At 37.0% G+C, this 18590-nt stretch overlaps 1 protein-coding gene across 2 annotated transcripts; it reads left to right on the plus strand.

Annotated features, from left to right (window-relative positions):
* Positions 1–304: 304 nt before the first annotated feature.
* LOC135156220 (leucine zipper putative tumor suppressor 2-like) lies at positions 305–16016 on the plus strand. Of its 2 annotated transcripts, XM_064107937.1 has the most exons (6): positions 305–649; positions 1190–1855; positions 4064–4078; positions 6020–6196; positions 9216–15155; positions 15287–16016. In XM_064107937.1, exons 1-5 carry the CDS (start codon positions 359–361, stop codon positions 10776–10778), a joined length of 2712 nt encoding a protein of 903 aa, XP_063964007.1. In that variant the 5' UTR covers positions 305–358; the 3' UTR covers positions 10779–15155; positions 15287–16016. The 2 variants fall into 2 exon arrangements, with proteins under 2 accessions (XP_063964007.1, XP_063964008.1); XM_064107938.1 differs by lacking the exon at positions 4064–4078.
* The last annotated feature ends 2574 nt before the right edge of the window (positions 16017–18590 follow it).

Raw genomic sequence — 18590 nt, forward strand, 5'->3', positions numbered from 1 at the left:
ATACATGTAGGAAGTGGTGACATGTATATGCAATTGGTTCTCTTGCATTCTAATTCCATACAATGATTGTGATCATGATGATGGAGAGTCTCCACTTGCCTGAAGATGTATGATTTTCTAGTAAAAAATATGAGATTAGTTTCAAAGCTGTTTTTTTTCTGCTAGTCTTGTGAGCTTGTTTACTTCCTTTTACCTCCACTGATTTGTTTATTTTGGCATAAATTATTTTCTTTTCATTTCATTTTATTGATCCCATAGAGGAACGGTTTGGTTGCAATTATTTAAAAATAAGTTATTTTCTATTTGTATTGATATTTTCAGAGACACCATTGATAGATGGCTGAGTTGAGTGTTGAGTATGGCAGCGTGTGATATGGTCACATCTTCCTCTTCCTCATCGTACGGACTTCATCAAGCCTCTCTGATTCACATCCCACCATCATCGGCCGACCAATCACCTACCACCGTCCTCAGCAATGGCACCATGGGTAGCACCAGCAGTCTACTGGCAGACAGTGGTTACCGTGGCTACAGCGACACCACCACAAACAGCAACAGTTCTGTCTTTGAGGAGCCCCCTGCCCCCAATGACGATACCGAGTCGATAGGTCCCCCAAAGCTCACTCCAATTAGTGGAAAGCTGGAAAAGGTGAAGACCTTTGGTTGACAGATTGTACTTGCTGATACAATCAGAGATTTAAGAGTAATGCCTGCTGGAAAGGAATTGAATCACAAATAAAGTCCTTGTTGCTCTTAGGGGACAGCTTCCAAAAGGCATATTGCTGAGATAATCTAATGTGGAAAAAAAAAGTAATCAAAATATCCTTTGGTATTAATAGTGATCAATCAAAGCTTTTTATCTAATTTTAAATGAACTTAATCATCATAATCTTTATTCCTTGATGGCAATGGGTTTAACTGCATATTGCATCTAGAGATTTCATTGAGTAAAGGGCTAAGTGTCATATTGAGGGTTAAGGTAAACAGCTGTGATATTTAAATAAGGTTAATCAGGGAGTACATTCTATCTTGAAACTTTGTGCCTCTGATCCTCTTACAGTGCCTGGTGAATAACTGGTCACTTGACAAAATCATTGTGACTCGCTTAACTGTATACTCATACATAATGCATTTAATTTTCTTCACAATTTAATAGAATAACTTCTATATTTTATTTTCCCCCATTCAGACCAAAGAAAAAAAGCTGATCAAACCCATCGCTGTCAGGTTTGCATCTCCAAACACTTCTCCCACAGACACATACAAACAGATCTCTCCTCAGTCTCCCTCGTTATCGGATACCATGGCAACGTACTCACATCCTCCTGATATCCTGATGACCAACAATAACCATGGTTTCTCTGCCGGGAAGCACTTTGGGAAACCACCCACCAAGGCTATGTCTCTACAGGACATCACTCCGATGCAGCAGACGTATAGGACAAACGGGCACCAAAGCAACCATAGTTCCAACGGCCACCACCAGTCCACGCTCCCCCACAAGGGTGATGCCTCCCAACGCTCCGCTCTGCACCAGAAACTCCATCAGGCGCAGTCTCTGAATTTCATCAACCGCGGCGGTGGCTGGGCAAACATCCATCAGAGTGGAACCGTCCATGGGAAGATTGGCAATGGAGGGCGTCACCGCAGCCATAGCCAGTCCATGTACCCTGGAGATGGACAGCGCCCCCTAGTGGCCTCGCATGGGCAGGACACTAAGCAACATAGCCATCCTAACCTGACATCGCCAAGGAATTACGGGGAAGACCACGTCTATGCTCCAGTCTCGGTTTCATCGGTACCGGAGGAATCAGATTTGGCAGAGGAGAATAGGATCCTAAGGAATAAAGTTCAGGTAATATTTAAACCCAATACTGGATCCTAGGGAGTGTTTCATGAAGGACTGGTCTAATATTTTATCTTACAGGTACCATACTAACAATGGGACACCTGTGCTACTCAGAGTAGCAGAGTTCAGGAAGGTTGTCAGATCTGACAACTTGTCAAATGAAAAATGTAAATGAAATGCTCGAAAAAAAAACATTTAGGTTTCATATATGGACAAGACAGACAGATTCACATTGCCAGTGGATAAACCCACACACACACACACCCCGAATGACAGTTTTCAAAATTATCTATAAAAAACTGATCAATTTGAATGGAAAGGCCAGAAGCACTTGCATCATGAATTGCAACATTTTTGTTGAAAATTCTTTGTGCGGGATCGTGCAGTCAATAAAGTAGGAAATATTTACATAATCCTTTATCTATGTAATCAAGTTTGGACTATGTTATTTAGCACACCAATCATTAATACCTCACTCACATTTGCTCTACGGCGAGTTTAACCGTTTAAACATTCTTTGTACAAGCTACGTATAGGTGGTTCAAATTAAAAAGGAATATAACGGCTGTTTTCGACTTGCCGTGTGGCCGCCTTAGAGCAAATGTGACTGAGGTATAAGCTGCCTTTACCTAAAATCAGAGTACCGGTAGTCTATTACAGGTATATCGAAAATGTTTGTCATAATGCTGCACCTGTTTTAGATATAGCAGTTTGGGGGACATGTGAAATGGGCCCCTTTTATATTAAGTTATATCTTAGGTGTAAGGAAACATTACAACTTGCCATTTTCCTTTTCCTTGAATTTTGAAGAAAAAAAATGGAGATAACACTTGAGATATAATTAATGAAAACGAGTAAATATTAAAACCTTATCCTACAAATCCTTGCAATGATCCTTGTAAACAACAGTTGTAGAGTCAGTCAGTCATCGTGTCACTTTACTGATGTGAGAACAACTGTTCACAGAAGATAACGCCTTCGTAATACCACAGAGTGAAACCTTGCACCTTACAAAGTACAAATCACTATTATACATCAAGGGTGCATTTCATGTAATAAAATTGTCAGTGATTGGCACTGACAGCTGTTATAATCTACTGAAATCCTTGAATCTGATTGGCCGAGAACAAGTTTATCAGTGAAAATCACTGACAAGATTCTTTATGAAACACTCCCCAGACCTTCATAGTTAGTGAATCACTGACAACTGTTATAAGCTACAGATATCCTTGCTTCTGATTGGCTGAGAGCTATTATGTCAGTGACAAGATGCTTTATGAAACACTCCCTTAGACCTTTTCGCTTGCCATTATGCAATCCTCAAACAATCAATTGATCCATGTTCATCTGATTGAGAGTCAGTCAGTCAGTCGTATATTTATAATGGCGTGACTAATCACCTCAGAGATGACATACTAAAGTGCCACTGTAGATATGTTGTAGAGGGTTTTACGGACAGGAAACAGAGCTCCAAGAACCAAGCAAAGAATTATATTTTCTGGATTTCGTGGAGCGCAAGTTGACAACTACTGATCATTCATTCTCACTTCCTGTGGACACCATATTTTTTTTGTATTGTTTACAACGTTTCAACCATGTTGCCTGTTGAGGAGATGGAAGAAGAAAAGGTGAATTTGGTTCTGTTACTCATAGCACATCCCAATCTCGATCTCAAATGAGGTATTATGTATTTGCATTGAGATTTTAAGAAAGAAAAGGGTGACAACCTGTAGGAATATGGTCAGTGTGACAAGCACTTTTACATCAGGATCTGACATGGTGCCAGTCACATATAAGATACAATCAGTTATTATTATTGATTGTATCTCTTTATGTTACATAGCTCGGAACATAATTTGTATACATCAAATTATTTACTCTATTATAGGCTATGCTAAAAATTATCTAAAAATCTAAAAAGTATGCTTGTAGAAAAAAATGATATTTTTGTTCTTATGATAAAAAAACAAACAATTGAGATGGTCCGATATAGTTCATAGACAGGAGTAAAATAAACCTTTTCTGGTAATTATGTTGATTAATACTGCATGCAGGGTGCGTCCTTTGAGTTGAAACCATAGGACTATTGGCTTTGTGCATGAATTAGTTAACAGATTTCCATCATTGCAATATTGACATCTCATTTATTTCGTTGATAGAATGGTCTTTCAACTAATAGATCGTTGTCTTTATCTTTTATTGCTTTTCTTCTAGAACAAGCATGATCAGGTTAGTTGTGTGAATTATTTCAAATGTTTTGATCTCTTGCTGTCATGCACTGCTTCACCAATCATATTTATTTTCTGGATTAAATAAAGATTATTTCACTGCTCTCAGTCACATGCACATCACATCACATCCTTGTACTACGGGGTACAGTGCTTCACCTGCTAAATTACATAGCAAGCTCATCATCAGACCATTCAGAAATTGTAAACAACATCGATCTGTGACGGCAGGGGCATACCTGGCATTCATTGTCAAGAGGTGCAAGAATGTCTTCTGTCAAGCACAAAAATGCAGTTTTCCTGCGCACTTTCCCATCAAAATTTGCCTGACAAGCCCCCCCACCCACCCATAAAAAAGGGGTTAACAACTAGTAAAGGCAGGCATTTTATGACTTCATTTTCATATGAAAGTCAAAGAAAATTTGCATCTGTGCAACATTTGTTTTAATTTAACGGTGCAAATACATGTTGATTGAAACTTGAACCCAAATACAAACCATTCGCTTTTATTTGCTTTATTTTAGTTTGCAATTTTTTTGTAAATCTTTCTTGATATTTTTTATCACACCGGGAAATTGGTCATTGTTTTAGCTTTGCACTATTTGTTACTTTTTCCTGCTGTTTGATTTAATTCAACTATTGTGATATCGCGACTTCTGAGCACTTTTTTGGTATTGGCGGTTTATTTTTTGCTGTGTAGTATGTATTTGTGTTGTATGTTCACCAAAATTCAGTCATTTTAGTTTTATATTTTGTTTGCTTAAAATTATATTTTAAAAATGAATGCCTGCAATCTACTGAAATTCAAATAAGATGTCAATGCTATCGTTCACTTGTGTTCATAAGAATTATTTTGAGTACTAAATGATGTTAAAAGTGAAAGGAGGTTATTATTTCCACTATACTTACTGGACAATGCAAGTGACTTTATAGATCACTGATATTAATAAAGCATTATTCTCCCTCATCTTTAACAGAATTATTAAAACCTTAAACTACAAGAATCATGCAATAATATTGAATCCAATAAAAATATAAACTTTATATAAAGTTAGCAATCTTGATTCTTATTCTGTTGCCCTGCTTCAACAATACTTTTGAAGTACAACATAGATGTAGGATTCAGAGGAATAGAAAATATTTAAAAGGGTAGGGCACGGCACTGCTAATGATCTATTCACAGGTAAAGGTAATAAATGATGGAAACATTTTTCATTTATTACCGTCTTACCATGACCCATTACATCATCATGATAAATGATTACTGCTCGCTTCTTTTCTGTTGACAGCTGTCATCACCTCTTGTAAACATGCTAGTCTTCCTCCTTAAGACCTGCACTGAATTCAAACCAATAAGCTTCTGTGTTAGCTCCTTGAATCAAACTCTCCATTACTCTCTTCTGACTCATGAAACTCGGGAGGAATATTCATCCTCTCCGAAGTTAGTTTGGCAAATTGGAGCTTCTGGTGTTTGTAGAATTGCTGTTGCAGTCGTTTGAGCAGATTTTACGAAAGTTTTTCATTATTTGGAGCTTTTTATATGAATTTTTGATCAGCAAGTGGTGAATGTGTATTATGTGGCTACGAAGTGCTTTCATTATGAAAAGAGAGGTATTGTGCCATTTGTGATTTTTTAAATTAATGTATGATTTGTTTTGTTTCTATTCCCTTTTTGCTCTTTCTAAATATCTTGATATTTTATCTCTTACTTTCTATCTTCTTTTATTTCTTGCTTTCTCTTACCTCTCCATTTTAACACAATTTTCTTTTCTCTTTTCTGTTTTCTAAATTTATCCTTTGTCTTTCTCTCTCCCTCTCTCAACTTCTCTCTCTCCCTCTCTCACCCTCTCTCACTCTTTTTTCTGTGTTCATCTCACTCTTTCCTTTTTAATCATTCTCTCTCTCTCCCTCTGACACCTCCATTCTATTCCATCCTTCACAGGACATGAAGCACCAGCTGGTGACGATGCGGGACACAATGGAGGTCAACGAGCAGACCATCTTCCAGGTCCAGGATGAGAAACGGCGGGACTACGAGGGCCGCATCAACCGACTCCAGACCCAGCTCCAGCAGGAGAAGGATTCCTCTCTCTCACAGCAGAGATCTCAGCAGCAAGAGGTAGGAGATAGATTCTAGATAATACATTCTATATCCTCATTTTCCCCTTTACATCGAATCATCTGTATAATGTAGGTCAGGCAAAAAATTGTATTTTTAGGGGGCTATCTCACAACCCATTGCCTAACTCTGCAACATCAGATGAGCTTTAACAGTACAGTGAATGGGGAATTTAGGGGGCTCTTATTGTATTTACCGGGGCTCTTGTTAGCATTTCAGAGGCAAAATCTCCCGGAGCCCTTGTTAATTTTTTTCCCTGATATAGTTATCTGTTTGGTTTGGTAAGTTATCATCTGATTCAATTACCTTGCAGCACAATCAAAATGTTTGTTTTTTTCTTCAATATTTCACGTTGCCTAGTGGAATGCTACATGGATATATTATACCGGTAATAGTCTGTTCAGAGCAAGATCGGCAGTGGAGTAAAGGAGTATGAGACACTGAGCATGCCCAAACTGGACTAACCTTACCTAGCATATCACCTGTTGGTGACGACAATTTGGATTTCCCTTAAACAGCATCTTTGCCATAATAGTGGACAGGCAATTAATGTTTCACCCCAACGACTTAGCATGCAGTGACTACAAAGTAATTTACTATGACGTATTGTAAGTGCACAAGTCAATGTGCAAAACGAACATCCCTATTGATCAGAGGAAAAATTTAGAAATTTTGTTTCCAGAGCTAACTTATTTTTTTTCAGCTGAACAGCCCAAATTTGCAACACTGTATTTCAGTTTACATTGGACCTTATGGAAATTTGAGGGGCTATCTTTTAGTTTTCTATGGCTATTTTGGGCTTTTTATGTGTGAATTTGCCCTAAGCCCCATTTTTTTCCTGCTATTGATCCTGCTATAGGGTAATTGAGGCCTGTGATAGTAACTAAACAAACCAAACAGGTACCCACATCATGAAATAGACCCAAATTATGAGATATATGACATTCAAATATGACCAATAATCAGGAATACTTGAATCTTATCTCCTTTTGCCTGCTTGTGCTCGTCAATACTGATTAGAAAATTACAAAATCTTTATGAGGAAAAAAATAACTGTTAACTGCTTCAAGAAAACTTTATTGTGTGATATGCTGTCTCCATCTCACTCAGCACAAGAAATGTTAACTCATTAAGTATATATTATACCATCGTAGTCACAGACTTTATCATCCATATTGATGCAAACTGGATAATTGGTTGTAATTTTCTCGTTAGGAATTCTATGATCCTCTTCCTTATTGGTTATTAAGCGCAATTTCCACCAGAATAGGATTATTCAATATTTACCGTAAGCTGTCACTTCATGTGTGACTCTATTAAGCATGGCCTGTCATAGCTGATAGAGTCAAATGACTTAATAGCACTATTTCAAGTGACCTTTTCTCGAGATTTAGAAAGGGCACATGGACAAATGGGTTATTCAATATCTTTACAATCTAAGGGAATTTTCTTTTCATGTAGAGGAAAATACACATGGAAAGTAACACCATATCCATCCACATGGGTAATTTCTGGATAACAGTTTTCATGATGACACTTTATTAATCACTTCATTCTCTGGACACATGGGTGCCGTGGGTCTTCATAAAAGATTCCAATAGCTTCCTGTTCAGTTTGTTCATTTGATGAAATAGATATATAGAGCAATGGATGAGGTGGGATGGGCAGGAAATAGCATTAATGCTCTAATTATCATCAAGGAGGATAGAAATCCTCTTTTAGTGTCATACTGAGTTTGACCCGAATGACTGGGTACTTAATTCTAAATGTCAAGGAGCTTTTAAAGCCCTTTTGGCTACAGGAGCATTGGGTCCTGCAAGTCATGAAAGATTTTATGAAGGTTAGAATATAACAAGCTTTGGCTACATGAGCCTGTTTCATAAAACCATTTGGCAAGTTATGAATGACTTTATGAAGGATAGAATATTGCAAGCTAATTGCGTTCACTACCTTTTTGACTACATGATCCTGTTTCATAAAAACGCTCTGCAAGTTATGAAGGACTTTATGAAGGATAGAATATACACTGTAACAGGGTGAATGGGGTCATATCCCTATGACTACATGAGCCTAAGTTCTGTTACATAAAACCATTTGGCAAGTTAAGAATGACTTTATGAAGGATAGAATATACACTGTAACAGGCTGAATGGGGTCATATCCCTATGACTACATGAGCCTATAAAGTTCTGTTACATAAAACCATTTGGCAAGTTAAGAATGACTTTATGAAGGATATAATATACACTGTAACAGGCTGAATGGGGTCATAACCCTTTGACTACATGAGCCTAAGTTCTGTTACATAAAACCATTTGGCAAGTTATGAAGGATAGAATATACACTGTAACAGGGTGAATGGGGTCATAACCCTATGACTACATGAGCCTAAGTTCTGTTTCATAAAACCATTTGGCAAGTTAAGAATGACTTTATGAAGGATAGAATATACACTGTAACAGGGTGAATGGGGTCATAAGTACCCTTTGACTACATGAGCCTAAGTTCTGTTTCATAAACCATTTGGCAAGTTATGAATGACTTTATGAAGGATAGAATATGGCAAGCTAATTGCATTCACAACCTTTTTGACTGCATGATCCTGTTTCGTAAAAACGCTCTGCAAGTTATGAAGGATAGAATATACACTGTAACAGGCTGAATGGGGTCATATCCCTACGACTACATGAGCCTAAGTTCTGTTACATAAAACCATTCCTCACTTTATGAATGATGTTATGAAGGATAGAACATGGCAAGTTCACTGGGCTACACGGTACATGTATTTTTAATTGCAATTGCTCCAGTTAATGGATTAACGATGTCAAAATTAGGCCAATTTACACTTGACAAAATGAGAGGTACCATACTTGAATTGAAAATCAATATATCCGTAATTATTCTATTTTCTTAATAGTGGAAAGGTATTCTTAAATTATGGATAATGTATCATGCATAATTTGTCAAGGATGAAAGAAAATTTCACTTATATTGCTGTATTCTTTGATATCCTCTGCAGATTTACAGACTAGAGCAGGATAGGAAACAATTGAAGCTGAGGCTGGAGGACCTACAGAAAGAACTTTCAAGACACAAAGACAATGGCAAGAAGGTGGAGGAACAACAATCAGTATTAGCTGAAAGCCAGCAAGAAATCACAAATAAACGATACGAGATCAAGCGTCTCGAGGAAAGCGTGAAGCGATCTAAAGACGAACTGCAATACGAAAAGGAGAATGTGAAGCGATTGCAAATCGAGTTGGACAAAGCAAGGTTGCAAGTGACTAAAAGGACCAATGGTGGCCAGCAGCATTTGTTGAGTAAGAAGGAATCAGAGTTGTCACAAGTGAAGGCTGATGCCAAAAAGACAATGGACCAAAGGGACAGCTTGATGCTGAGGGTAAAGAACCAGGGTGATGAGATCGATAGATTGGGGGCGCTTGTCAAAACAAGAGAACAAGAACTGGCCCAGGAAAGATGTGAAGTGGCATACTTGAAAGAGGTCAATGAAAGAATGACCAGTGCGCTGAAAGAGAAGGAAGAGAAAGTTGAAAAGACAAAGGGAAGCGTGGAGGGTAGTTCTCACAATTCAAAAAAGATTGATGTAGTTGAACTTGAGCTTGGTAGGACAGTGGAAAAATTACAGCAGCTACAGACTGAGAAAGACATGGAGTCTGCTCGGCTGCAGAAGAGAATCGCAGAGAAAGATGCTGATATTAAGAGACTTCAAGGAAGATTACGAGAGCGTGGAAAGGGGAATGAGCGTAATGGTGTTGATAATAAGACAAACCCTACCCAGAGACGTCTTGAACAGGATAGATTAGAACTGCAAGCAAAGTTAGTGAAGCGAGAGCAAGAGCTCAGGCAAGCGAGGCAACAGGTTTTGACGCTTCAAACACAAGAGCGTAACTCGGGTCCAGCACTGTCAAACTCTATACTTCAGAAGAAGGAAGCAGAGTTGAAGACGTGTCAGGAGAAACTCCACCAACGGCATGCAGAAATCACCTACATAAGGGAAAAACTTGGTGAACGAGATGCAGAAATGACTGCCTTGAAAGTAAAACTAGACAGGGTACATAGACAACTCCCTGAGAATGGTCGAAGGTCAGGTTCTTTAGACAGGGAACTGTCTGGAACACGAGCAGCAAAACAGCAGCTTGAATCACATGTAAAATCCCTCCGGGAAGAGAACGCTCGTCTCAAGGAAAAACTAAGTCGGGTGGCTGTTGGAGTGAGGACACTCTCTGAAAGCCATTTGAACCTTGCAAAACTATCCATGGTACCCTCGGTTCCAGACAAACCAAAGTTTGAGCGTACGGATCCCAAGGCTGTTGGTCAGCTCCAAAAGGAGGTTGCCAGTTTAAAACAGGAGATATCACGTTTAAATGAAGACAAGGATAAGCAAACGTCAGAGTTTCGCCAAGAGCATGGTATTTGGCAGGAGGAGAAACATCGGGTCATCGCCTACCAGAAGCAGCTACAGCTCAACTATGTGCAGATGTGCCAGAAAAATAAAAAGCTGGAACAAGAAGTCCAACAACTGACCAAAGAACTAGACAATGAGGAAGTCATACAGTGTTAGTGATGATCTTCTTATGCTTTATAGAGGGTCAGTTTGTACACAGTCCATTCCATGCACTCAGCCAGATGTTTTGATGATTGTTGAAAGAATGTGTCTCTAAGTCTTTTACCGGTATCATTTTCAAGAGTATCATTGAGGTAAAGATATTCCTGCTCAGAAACAAAAACAGTTGTAAAGGTTCTCAAAATGTCCAATGCCAGAGTTGCTCATGATTGCCTAGAGGATACAATTTACCAATGTTTACAGGCAAGTGGTCTTGAGAAGCAGCATAGTTTGATAAGGAAGAGTAATGTTTAGGTGTTTTTTTTTAAATATTGATGAAGCAGTTACACTGCAGATCCAGCTATGGTAGGGTGAATGACCTACTTGGATAGGAACTGGGCAACAGGTTTGGATAGACATATTTTATTCTAAAAATAAGACCATGAAAGCTATACACTGCCAAGAATGAGATCACGCCTGTGGATCTATAAACAGAATTATAGTGGATTTGGCTGTAAAGTTGATAGTCACTGCCGCATATTACATGCATTGTTTTACTTGGAAGATTACCAGAGGATTTATTAACAGATGTGCACAAATTATAACACAGCAAATTGCAAAAGAAATGGAAGATAAAATTAAACATATTTTCTACAATTAATTTTTTTCTCTAATTTTGAAAGTTACTCAATCAAGAAATATAAACAATTATACTCTCTGACATCACCTAATATTTCAAATATATTATACTTATTTTTTGCATTGAAATTTATGTGTGTAATTTCAATTTGGATGTTACTCTGTTTGGAGCTGTTAACAACCAGAAATAGCATTCAAATGAGATATTTGTGTGAGGTGAAAATTCCTCTTTCAAATAGGGATGTCAAACATAAACATTTATTTTAACCATTATTGGGTCATGATAATTGTATGAATAATCAGCACATCCAATTTCTACTATCTCATTTTTATTGTGATCGTGTAAGTATTTCTGCAAGTGAAATATGTGTAGATTTATGCAAGTTTTGGGTTATTAAGTCTTCATAAATTTTATGGTTAAAAAATTTTAACATACAACTCAACATTTCAACTGCAAGTGTATTATGATTGTGAACTCTAATAGTATTACTCAATATATTTTTAGACAGATTTTTTTATGAGCTTGCTATTCTGTTCACCATATTTTTCCATACATTAGATTATTATGCAAATCATGCTCGATGTAAGTAGCTGGTCTTCCATGGCAACTCATAGGATTTTTTTCTGGCAGATAACAAATCATGACATTAAACTACTCAATGATATACAGTACAGTACAGTACAGTACACTTTGAATATCTACTTGCACCAATTGCACAATGAATATACTGTAGTTGCAGTCATTTTCCATTTATTGTGTAGTCCCTCTCTCATACAATGGATGTGATAATGATGACTGAAACATCTAACGGGTTGTTCATATTATATTGGACAAAAATACTAGGAATGGTCTAGGTCTGAATTGAAATATTGTAACAATATAACAAAGCAATTTAAAAGGTAATTATAGGTTAATAAGTTCATGCTACCTATGTGGGGAAGTTGAACAGATTGAATCAAGTTACATGGTTTAAACTATTATTTCATTGTTCGTAGAGTCGTTATTATTCATATCATTATTTGCATTTGATAACATAAATATATATTCATATCAACTACTCAAACATTGAAATTAATTTCTGAGACAAAAGGGGCCATGTACACTACAATTACTGACATAACTGTCAGTGATTTATTGTTAGTACTGCTGTCTCTATTTTTTTCATGGGTTGATGAACAATTTATTATTTTTATAGAGATTTATGATAATGGTGCTTACACATACAGGTGGAAATGATATGTTTGTTTTATATTTTCAACAGCAATGAAATGGTCGAAACTGTCAACGGTTGAAAGTGGTCCGATGTATGATGGTATATTTTGAACAATGAACACATTTGGCGATAAGATGTGAGGGAATGCGGGATTAAGTGTATGGCCTCCTTTTGATTGATATTCATACTGATAGTCTCTTTTATATATATTTTTTAGTAATAATTGATCTTTCCATGTTATAAAACTGTTATACAGACTACATTTTTTTGTCTTATTGTACTCTTGAAAATATTGTTCTATTTATTTATTTTCCTCTGTTTATGCCCGCTCTTCTCTTGCCTCTTCCTACTGTTGTATCTTCATCTCCATTTGAAGTCTTGTATTTCTTTCACATTCTCTTTCCTCTCTATTTTCACACACAAAATCTCTTCACATTTTCCTTTCTCACTCCTCTCTTTTTACCTCGCTCATTTTCTGTTTAAGTTGCTACCTTTCTCCTTTTCTGACTGTACTTGTTTTTATGTTGAATATTCATATATATGTATGTGTGTATCATCACTTTGGTATTTGTATGTCATCAAATTTCATTTTACGAGGGGAGCACATTAGACCATAGCTTACACATACAGTTGAACCAGGCTCCAGTGTAGTAAAAGCTGCTTATAAATGTAACTAAAAACTTGAACACAATTTCTGAATGTGCGGTTTTAATTGGTTAAAATTCAAATTGCATTTTATTATTGGAGTTGATTTGATTGAAACTCTTCCTGCAGCCGTTCCCTTATGTTGGAAATGAGATGAAAAAAAAAATCATCTCAATTCCCTTTGAATTGCCATTTTAGAAAATGTCCATGCAGGATACACGTACATCATAGCACTAGATGCCCTTTTATATGACCTGAAAAGCTTTTACTCATACTTTTTCATCAAACTGCTCAAACCTTCACTGCCGTATTCCTCTTGTTCTATTCAAAGCTATAATAATAGCAGGGCCCGCTGGGATAATAGTTTTCGGAACTGAAGTGGCTACCCTGGGTAAATATGCCGTTATTATTATTATTATATTCAGGGTGGACCTCCATCTAAACTACATTCTCCTATGTATTGCAAAAGTTAAATATAGTAGATTTTATACAACTCATACAAACAAAGATTCTTGTAATGTGATTGGTTGAAAGCCATTTTGTGCTGCATGCAAATTTAATTTTCCATTGCATAGCGACCGTACTTTTTTATTTTTCCATCGTACGGTTGAGCTCTCTCCCTCGGTGTGTACAAATTGAGCATGTGTATGTACATACATTTTGTATGTGTGTTTGCGCGCATCGAAGTAAGCGCATCAACAAGGCGGCCACGCACTTCGATTCATGAATCAACGCGAGTCACATAAGAATGAAAACAATTAAATGCTTTCGCACATAGGGAAAAATAATCATGTTATCAGAGAAAATGCGTTGCCAAAGGCAAATATATATATTCCATCTTTTTTTTTCTTCTATTTTGTCAATAACGCGATCTAGAAGAGTTGTATAAATCAAATGATGCATGTATTCATTCGTCCATTATGCGACCTATCCACACTTGTTGAGGCTGTGCATGTTAATTTCATTGCACGCAGCCTAATGGCCTCATTCAATGAACAGAGCCTCAACTCGAGTGAGGATAGATCGCATAATGTACTCATGTGAATGCATCGTTTGTATAGCAAACTATTCTATTTCCTTCCATTTTCCTGGAAACACCCAAACAAGTATTCATCCATGTAATCATCATGTATGATTTTATTTATCTATTGTTTATCAAGTCGTTGTTATTTAAGAGTGTACATACATCATAAATATTTGACAGGCTTTTATTATTCCTTGTATGCCTGTACAATGTAGAGAAAGAGAAATCTTTTTTTATAATTCTATTTTCTTGTATGATAAAATATATGAAAAAGATGTACTATATGTAATTTGCTATTATTAGGGAGCAATAAACAACTGGCTTCAAAGCCTTAATCTTTGGAGCAAGTACAGGGGCCTGTAAGACAAAGGTTAGCGATTGATCGTATAGTTGATTTGTATGATTGATTGCTTATAATGATTAATGTTAACAAGTGGGATCAAGTGCTAATCTTGTGTTAGTGTCCAGGGGCAAGTTACACAAAGCTTAGCAATCATCGTAGAACATTTTTCTACGATTGTTGCATTGACTACAATGTACAATCAATCATAAAAATCAAATGTACGATTGATCGCAAACCTTTGTATTATGGAACCCAGGGGCCCGTCTTACAAAGAGTTGCAATTGATCCAATAAATGGTAACTCTATGGAAATCCATCAGCGTCATAATATTTTCTACGAAAAATTTGCACAATGTCCTTTGTAAGCAAAGAGAAGCGCAGTGAATTTTCAAGAAAACAATGAATGCATGAATATACATCATATCTAGAAAATATTTGGAACAACTATGCATAATAGATGTTGACGTTGCTGGCCGTCCATAGTTGGGATTGATCGGATCAATCGTAACTCTTTGGAAGACGGGTCCCAGGGTTCCGTAACACAAAGGTTAGCGATTGATCGTACGCTTGATTTCTATGATTGATTGTACATTGTAGTCTATGGAATCAATCGTAGAAAAATGTTCTACGATCATTGCTAAGTTTTGTGTTACGGGCCCCAGGTCTGCTTTCTTCTTGTGATTTGAGGTTCAAGTGTAAACAGACAGATTCTTCTCTGTAGTCAACATAATTTGGAAGTCTTCGATGATTTTTGAAAATGATATTTTGCTATTAACGAGATCATGTAACCAAGATATGACTATTAATAGCATGGTTTATGGAAATATGAGTAAGTAGTATTATAATTTTAATTGTTAATAAAAACTCTTGGACGTGTAATTTAAGTGGGATACCCAGAGTAATTTCTATATGTGTGAATGATTTGAATACCCTGTATTATGGTGTATATTCATTTATAAATGGCTAGGACATATGTGAGTGGTCCCTTTAATATTCAAACATACTGCCTACACCATTCAGGTATGAAGTGAATTTAATTATTGCCCCCCCCCCCCCCATGTTGAAGACGAGCAGTTTCATCCCCATTATTATATGTCTTCTGATGCAGGACACGTTGGATACAATATCCAACATGTCCTGGTCGTAGACTATTTTCATACAAAATTAATTTCTACTGCTCTGTGCTTGATATTGTCTGTATGTATCTTATTTACAATTTTATTCCAAGATGTTATATCTTGGGGTTTTTTTAGGCCCCAAGTTAGTCTCTTATTGCATCGCTGTATTATGTCAATTAGTTTCATTCACATTTGATACCAACTGTTGACCTTGACCTGTATGAACTCTGCCACTTATGTTTCAATTAAATGTTTGAAACAAATATACATCAAAGATCCCGGTCTGTTGTATTGATTTTATGTTCAACATTGTAGTAAGGGGGCTGAGCCATCTTGGTATCTGTGGGAATAGTCAGTGGTGAGGAACTCCATCATGAAAACGTTTTATGATGGACCTGGTGGGTGTTTCATAAAGCTGTTCATAAGATACCAATGACTTTACGCACGACTGTTGACCCCTTCTTGTGCTAGACGATACATCCCTATGTCATTCATTTAGGACATAAGAACATGTTCCAGTCGTTCGTAAAGTTGTGTGTAACTTTACGAGCAGCTTTATGGAACACCCACCTGCAATCATAGTCCAGTTCTAGATCCAGTTACGAATGACTTTTAGAACCGCGTTTGATTATAACTGTTTTTGAAACGGGCCCCAGATCTTACAAGGTCTCCATTCATAAAGCTTATTGTCAATTCGAAGTTACCTTGTACAATTATAGAATACTGAAATTCTCTTATTCAATTGGCCAAGATCACATTTGTTGACTGGAGCTCCTACTGTTTTAGAAATGAAATGAGGTCTAGGGTTTATGGTTGCATGGGATACAGCACGCTCAGACTTTGAAATAAAGAAATATGTACTGGTAAAATGAAGATATTTTGGGAAGACATTGAGTTGATACTATTCTTGTTACCAACGCATTATTTTTCCCTCTTAGGTGGCAAAATCTTTCCCTCTATTTTCTTTGCTTATCACCCAGATTTTGAAGATTTGTTCCCATCCCCTTCACATATCATTGTTCCACCATTTATTTGGTTCCCAGTTATAAAGAAGGTACAGAGTGGCTATGGTTTAAGACTCAGATATTGGGCCGTATGCATAAAAAGTAGCAATTGCTTGTGCTAGCCTTTTACTTGAATCCGTATGCATAAACATAAGCAATTGCTTGCAAGCAAATGCTTTTGCTAGCAAGCACAAGCAATTGCTTGATGTCCGCAAGCAATTGCTTATAGATCAAGCAATTGCTTAAAACCGTATGCATAAAACAAACCTTTTACTTGTCTTGATAAGCAATTGCTTGCGTTTTTTCAAGCACCTCCAGACCAGCTTGAGCTCTTGCTTACTCATGGCATTCTCGTTTAAGGATTAAATTTTCATACCGTTTCAATCTCCATATTCCAGAGGTTATGTTGTGATTTCATATCTAATCAAATTCCTGTTATTTTAGACTTTTTACGGCAATTTTTGTCCATCGATCTACACAGAAACCCCCCTGATGCTCTGCGCTGTTTTCCCCCTATTTGCGTAATAAAAAATACTTCTGCCAGGTCGGGAACGAAGCGTCGTTGTCCTACTGTGCGATGTTCGCACAACCGTAACGATCCTTTGTCCAACACATAAGCAATTGCTTGGGCAGTGCAAGCAAAAGGTTTCAGCACAAGCAAAAGCTTGTGCATACGAATTTAAGCAATTGCTTGAACTTGCCCTTTTGCTTGACCAGCTCTTGCTTTTGCTTCAAGCATTTGCTTATAAGCAATTGCTTGTCTTTATGCATACGGCCCAATGGCATCAAGTACAAGAGTTCTATTTTTTTATTCAAATTTTTCAATTAGTTAGGCCTTGGGCGAGGAAATGTGATGGAAGTGGTGGCGATGAATGATGATGGTGGTGGTAATGATCGACGATGATGTTATAACAATGAAAATGATACAGAGATCATCCACAACTTATAGATCCTTGCTTTGCATGAATTGGTCTACGATTTTACACTGAATGTTCTTCATGCTTAAGGTTCATTATTCCAAACACATGCAAATGACATGTACACAGGTGTTTGTTAGTCTAAATTTAAAGGTTTTTTTTAATCCGATATGAATATACAGTGTTTACTTTAAAGGTTAATTAATCTAACAAAAAAAGTTTAATTCTCATGAATTGCTTGTGAAATAAATTTGTATACCCAAGGTTTGGTGGTCCTCAAATGAAACAAAGGTGATTCATACAGCTAACTAATCAGAACTAAACGAATAAACTCCATTTTTGTCTCACCTGCATAGCAGAGTGAGACTATAGGCGCCGCTTTTCCGACGGCGGCGGCGTCAACACCAAATCTTAACCGAAGGTTAAGTTTTTGAAATGACAGCATAACTTAGAAAGTATATGGACCTAGTTCATGAAACTTGGCCATAAGGTTTGTGCGAGTTTCAGGTCACATGACCAAGGTCCATGGACATTGGCCATGTTGGGGGTATTTGTTGAATTACCATCATAACTAAGTATATTGGTCTAGTTCATAAAACTTGGACATAAGAGTCGTCAAGTATCACTGAACATCTCATGCGAGTTTCAGGTAACATGACCAAAGACAAAGGTCATTGAACTTTGGCCATTTTCTAGGTTATCATTAGATTGCTGTCATAACTTTCAAAGATTATAGATTAGATATAGTGTATAAAATGTGGATATAGGGGTAATCAAGTATCACTGACAAGTTTTAGGTCACATTATCAAGGTCAAATGTCAATGAACGTAGTATTGTATCATTATATGAATGGTGTTTTTGTGAATAATTATTTTATAGTAGTTTTCAAAGTCAACACTGCTGCTATATTGAATGCAGGTGAGACC

The sequence above is a fragment of the Lytechinus pictus genome, chromosome 12, assembly GCF_037042905.1.
Source record: "Lytechinus pictus isolate F3 Inbred chromosome 12, Lp3.0, whole genome shotgun sequence".
NCBI lineage: Eukaryota > Metazoa > Echinodermata > Echinoidea > Temnopleuroida > Toxopneustidae > Lytechinus > Lytechinus pictus.

What these genes read in the sequence shown, in the direction of transcription:
- LOC135156220 (XM_064107937.1), top strand. Translation starts at nt 359, where the DNA reads ATGGCAGCGTGTGATATGGTCACATCTTCCTCTTCCTCATCGTACGGA. An exon ending in TTAGTGGAAAGCTGGAAAAG is followed by an intron (nt 650 to 1,189) that starts GTGAAGACCTTT and finishes TCCCCCATTCAG; the next exon opens with ACCAAAGAAAAAAAGCTGAT. An exon ending in AGAGATCTCAGCAGCAAGAG is followed by an intron (nt 6,197 to 9,215) that starts GTAGGAGATAGA and finishes TATCCTCTGCAG; the next exon opens with ATTTACAGACTAGAGCAGGA.